General features: G+C 46.4%; 1 protein-coding gene across 1 annotated transcript in view; it reads left to right on the forward strand.

The window, feature by feature from the left end:
• The window catches only part of LOC124029849 (tektin-3-like), a 5,205-nt gene extending 1,059 nt beyond the window's left edge, over window positions 1-4,146 (forward strand). Inside the window, 4 exon segments of the mRNA XM_046341418.1 lie at window positions 1-134; window positions 2,526-2,751; window positions 2,834-2,985; window positions 3,727-4,146. The exon segment at window positions 1-134 is cut by the window's left edge and continues 10 nt beyond it. Coding sequence (XP_046197374.1) covers window positions 28-134; window positions 2,526-2,751; window positions 2,834-2,985; window positions 3,727-3,937 — 696 coding nt within the window. The 5' untranslated portion in view covers window positions 1-27 and the 3' untranslated portion in view covers window positions 3,938-4,146.
• The last annotated feature ends 2,021 nt before the right edge of the window (window positions 4,147-6,167 follow it).

Here is a 6,167-nt window from a genome sequence, read left to right on the forward strand (position 1 = left end):
AGAGTGCAACACCAGTTGGAAAAAGACATGAATGATAAACACAGAGCTCTCCAGATCGACAGCCACTGTCACACACTGACCAACTGTTCTCCTGCAACCAGTTATTACCCTGACCTCAGCCTGGTAGATACCAGGTAACACTGACCAACTGTTCTCCTGCTACCAGCTATTACCCTGACCTCAGCCTGGTAGATACCAGGTAACACTGACCAACTGTTCTCCTGCTACCAGCTATTACCCTGACCTCAGCCTGGTAGATACCAGGTAACACTGACCAACTGTTCTCCTGCTACCAGCTATTACCCTGACCTCAGCCTGGTAGATACCAGGTAACACTGACCAACTGTTCTCCTGCTACCAGTTATTACCCTGACCTCAGCCTGGTAGATACCAGGTAACACTGACCAACTGTTCTCCTGCTACCAGCTATTACCCTGACCTCAGCCTGGTAGATACCAGGTAACACTGACCAACTGTTCTCCTGCTACCAGCTATTACCCTGACCTCAGCCTGGTAGATACCAGGTAACACTGACCAACTGTTCTCCTGCTACCAGCTATTACCCTGACCTCAGCCTGGTAGATACCAGGTAACACTGACCAACTGTTCTCCTGCTACCAGTTATTACCTCAGCCTGGTAGATACCAGTTAACACTGACCAACTGTTCTCCTGCTACCAGTTATTACCTCAGCCTGGTAGATACCAGGTAACACTGACCAACTGTTCTCCTGCTACCAGTTATTACCCTGACCTCAGCCTGGTAGATACCAGGTAACACTGACCAACTGTTCTCCTGCTACCAGTTATTACCTCAGCCTGGTAGATACCAGGTAACACTGACCAACTGTTCTCCTGCTACCAGTTATTACCCTGACCTCAGCCTGGTAGATACCAGTAACACTGACCAACTGTTCTCCTGCTACCAGTTATTACCCTGACCTCAGCCTGGTAGATACCAGGTAACACTGACCAACTGTTCTCCTGCTACCAGTTACTACCTCAGCCTGGTAGATGCCAGGTAACACTGACCAACTGTTCTCCTGCTACCAGTTATTATTACCTCAGCCTGGTAGATACCAGGTAACACTGACCAACTGTTCTCCTGCTACCAGTTATTACCCTGACCTCAGCCTGGTAGATACCAGGTAACACTGACCAACTGTTCTCCTGCTACCAGTTATTACCTCAGCCTGGTAGATACCAGGTAACACTGACCAACTGTTCTCCTGCTACCAGTTATTACCCTGACCTCAGCCTGGTAGATACCAGGTAACACTGACCAACTGTTCTCCTGCTACCAGTTATTACCCTGACCTCAGCCTGGTAGATACCAGGTAACACTGACCAACTGTTCTCCTGCTACCAGCTATTACCCTGACCTCAGCCTGGTAGATACCAGGTAACACTGACCAACTGTTCTCCTGCTACCAGTTATTACCTGACCTCAGCCTGGTAGATACCAGGTAACACTGACCAACTGTTCTCCTGCTACCAGTTATTACCCTGACCTCAGCCTGGTAGATACCAGGTAACACTGACCAACTGTTCTCCTGCTACCAGCTATTACCCTGACCTCAGCCTGGTAGATACCAGGTAACACTGACCAACTGTTCTCCTGCTACCAGTTATTACCTCAGCCTGGTAGATACCAGGTAACACTGACCAACTGTTCTCCTGCTACCAGTTATGACCTCAGCCTGGTAGATACCAGGTAACACTGACCAACTGTTCTCCTGCTACCAGCTATTACCCTGACCTCAGCCTGGTAGATACCAGGTAACACTGACCAACTGTTCTCCTGCTACCAGTTATTACCCTGACCTCAGCCTGGTAGATACCAGGTAACACTGACCAACTGTTCTCCTGCTACCAGCTATTACTCTGACCTCAGCCTGGTAGATACCAGGTAACACTGACCAACTGTTCTACTGCTACCAGTTATTACCCTGACCTCAGCCTGGTAGATACCAGGTAACACTGACCAACTGTTCTCCTGCTACCAGATATTACCCTGACCTCAGCCTGGTAGATACCAGGTAACACTGACCAACTGTTCTCCTGCTACCAGTTATTACCCTGACCTCAGCCTGGTAGATACCAGGTAACACTGACCAACTGTTATAGTGTCTTGGTTCAGTATTCAGGAGGTCAACATGTGATTTGTCCCTCCTCCTCCCTGTAGTGTCCTCAGTGCCGGGTGTTCAGTATTCCAGGAGGACAACATGTTATTTGTCTCTGCTCCCTCCTGTAGTGTCTCAGTGCCGGTGTCTTGGGTTCAGTATTCAGGAGGACAACATGATTTGTCCCTCCTCCTCCCTGTAGTGTCTCAGTGCCGGTGTTCAGTATTCAGGAGGACAACATGTGATTTGTCCCTCCTCCCTCCCTGTAGTGTCTCAGTGTCTTGGGTTCAGTATTCAGGAGGACAACATGTGATTTGTCCCTCCTCCCTCCCTGTAGTGTCTCAGTGGCGGTGTTCAGTATTCAGGAGGACAACATGTGATTTGTCCCTGCTCCCTCCCTGTAGTGTCTCAGTGCCGGTGTCTTGGGTTCAGTATTCGGAGGACAACATCGGGAAGTCGGCGTCGGAGAGACGAGCCACGCGGGAGCTAACGGAGCTGGTGGAGGGAACCCTGGTTGCCGCGGCGAGAGACATGTGGTCTCAGTACAACCGTGTCAACGCTGCCTTCACACTCCGTGTCAACCAGACCACACACACGCTAGGAACACGCTTACAACAGCACCTGGCCAAGGTGGGGGGTCTGTGTGTGTATTTTCACAGTTGTGTGTGTGTTTCTGTGTGCTGACTCCCTCTCCCTCTCCATCTCTCTCCAGACCCTGCAGGAGATGCATCAGACGGAGCGTACCATCTCAGATTTGAGGGGTCCATCTGGGCGATGAGAGCTCCCTCAGAGTGGCTCAGTCTAGGCTGAGGAACGCACCTATAGACCTAACATAGAGCTCTGCAGGGACCAACCACACACCAGGTAACACACTGAGACACACACAGCAGGTAACACACACTGAGACACACACTGAGACACACACACACACACACTGAGACATACTGAGACACACACACACACACACACACGAAGTAACACACACTGAGACACACACACACCAGGTAACACACTGAGACAGACACACACACCAGGTAACACACACTGAGACACACACACACCAGGTAAATACACACACTGAGACACACACACACCAGGTAAACACACTGAGACAGACAGACACACACACACACCAGGTAACACACACACATCAGATACACACCAGGTAACACACACTCTCATGCTTACAAACATAGCAAAATGAACAGTAAACATCACCACAGAAGTTCTTAAAAGAATAAAGACATTAGACATGCCCTCTCTCTCTCTCTCTCTCTCTCTCTCTCTCTCTCTCTCTCCCCCTCTCTCTCTCTCTCTCTCTCACTCTCTCTCTCTCCCTCTTTCTCTCTCTCTCTCTTCTCTCTCTCTCTCTCTCTCTCTCTCTCTCTCTCTCTCACCCCTCTCTCTCTCTCTCTCTCTCTCCCTCTCTCTCTCTCTCTCTCTCTCTCTCTCTCTCTCTCTCTCTCTCTCTCTCTCTCTCTCACACCCCTCACCTCTCTCTCTCTCTCTCTCTCTCTCTCTCTCTCTCTCTCTCTCTCTCTCACCCCTCTCTCTCTCTCTACCTCTCACCCTCTCTCTCTCTCCTCTCTATCTCTCTCCTCCCAGGTTGCTGTCTGAGGTGTCTGCTCTCCAGACTGTTTTATCTCTGAGACAGAGGTTGTTCGAGCTCCAGCTGTCTCTGCAGCTGGCTGGCTGTAAGAGTGTTTTAGAACAGGAGCTTTACACTAAGGCCCACTCCCTGTTTATCGACCAGGAGAGATGTCTAGGACTCCGCAAGACTTACCCCTCCACCCCTAGACTGGTGGGATACACATAGACAAGACATACCCCTCCACCCCTAGACTGGTAGGATACACATAGACAAGACATACCCCTCCACCCCTAGACTGGTAGGATACACATAGACAAGACATACCCCTCCACCCCTAGACTGGTAGGATACACATAGACAAGACATACCCCTCCACCCTTAGACTGGTGGGATACACATAGACAAGACATAAACAGACACATAGACAGAGCGAAGGTCCTTTCTCTTTCTTCTTCTGTGGTTCTGTTGAATAAAGGTGTTTAAGTCATATCTAGTGTCCCATTCTCTCCTGTCATTCATATCTAGTGTCCCATTCTCTCCTGTCATTCATATCTAGTGTCCCATTCTCTCCTGTCATTCATATCTAGTGTCCCATTCTCTCCTGTCATTCATATCTAGTGTCCCATTCTCTCCTGTCATTCATATCTAGTGTCCCATTCTCTCCTGTCATTCATATCTGGTCCCATTCTCTCCTGTCATTCATATCTAGTGTCCCATTCTCTCCTGTCATTCATATCTGGTCCCATTCTCTCCTGTCATTCATATCTAGTGTCCCATTCTCTCCTGTCATTCATATCTAGTGTCCCATTCTCTCCTGTCATTCATATCTAGTGTCCCATTCTCTCCTGTCATTCATATCTGGTCCCATTCTCTCCTGTCATTCATATCTGGTCCCATTCTCTCCTGTCATTCATATCTAGTGTCCCATTCTCTCCTGTCATTCATATCTGGTCCCATTCTCTCCTGTCATTCATATCTAGTGTCCCATTCTCTCCTGTCATTCATATCTGGTCCCATTCTCTCCTGTCATTCATATCTAGTGTCCCATTCTCTCCTGTCATTCATATCTGGTCCCATTCTCTCCTGTCATTCATATCTGGTCCCATTCTCTCCTGTCATTCATATCTAGTGTCCCATCCCTTCCTGTCATTCAGATCTAGTGTCCCATTCTCTCCTGTCATTCAGATCTGGTCCCACCTTCTCCTGTCATTCCATGATCTAGTGTCCCATTCTCTCCTGTCGGTCTTGATCAGTGTCCTATCTTCTTCCGTCATTCAGATCTGGTCCATTTTCCTGTCATTCATATCTAGTGTCCTATTCTCTCCTGTCAGTTCATATCTGGTCCCATTCTCTCCTGTCATTCATATCTGGTCCATTCTTCCTGTCATTCAGATCTAGTGTCCCATTCTCTCCTGGTCATTCATATCTAGTGTCCCATTCTCTCCTGTCATCTGGGCATTATATTCGTCCCATTCTCTCCTGTCATTCATATCTGGTCCCATTCTCCTGTCATTCAGATCTAGTGTCCCATTCTCTCCTGTCATTCATATCTGGTGTCCCATTATCTCCCCGTCAGTAACTAACAGTATAAATATTGAAGCAAGTCCAAAATAGCTGCACAGTCTAAATAGCTAACAGTATAAATAGCTAACAGTATAAATAGCTAACAGTATAAATAGATAACAGTATAAATAGTTAACAGTATATATAGCTAACAGTATAAATAGCTACAGTATAAATAGCTAACAGTCTAAATAGCTAACAGTATAAATAACAACAGTATAAATAGATAACATTCTAAAAAGCTAAGAGTCTAAATAGTCAATGTTATAAATAGCTAACAGTATAAATAACTAACAGTATGAAGAATAGCACAGTCTAAATAGCTAACAGTATAAATAACTAACAGAATAAAATAGCTAACAGTATAAATAGCTAACAGTCTAAATAGCTAACAGTATAAATAGCTAACAGTCTAAATAGCTAAGAGTCTAAATAGCTAACAGTATAAATAACCAACAGTATAAATACGTCGCTCCAACGGGTAGTATAACTTTTCATTATATTTCATTATATCACAACGGTTTGATTTGTCTTATCTTAGCAATTTCTTCTCAGCTAGCCACATAGCCGTTTCTTGTATCAAAGATAATTTAATTATCGATTCGCCGTCCTAACGTAGTTCACTAGCCAGCTAGCTAACGTCCACTGATTAGCTGCACTGAGAAACTATTACACTCAATCAGAACTAATTTGATTAGTTTAGTGTTAGCTACCTACATAGCTGTCTTTGCTGTCTTCGTATCATCGTATCATCGTATCCAAGATAATTGTGTTGTTTAGGTTTAGAGTGTGTAGTCTTAGAGTGATTATCTTAATTTACCGAGGTTAGCTAGCCAGCTATTTGTCGTCCTTAACGTAGGTGACTCTGCTAGCTAGCCAACCTGCTAGCTAG

This window comes from Oncorhynchus gorbuscha, unplaced genomic scaffold, assembly GCF_021184085.1.
Source record: "Oncorhynchus gorbuscha isolate QuinsamMale2020 ecotype Even-year unplaced genomic scaffold, OgorEven_v1.0 Un_scaffold_7899, whole genome shotgun sequence".
Classification (NCBI taxonomy): Eukaryota; Metazoa; Chordata; class Actinopteri; order Salmoniformes; family Salmonidae; genus Oncorhynchus; species Oncorhynchus gorbuscha.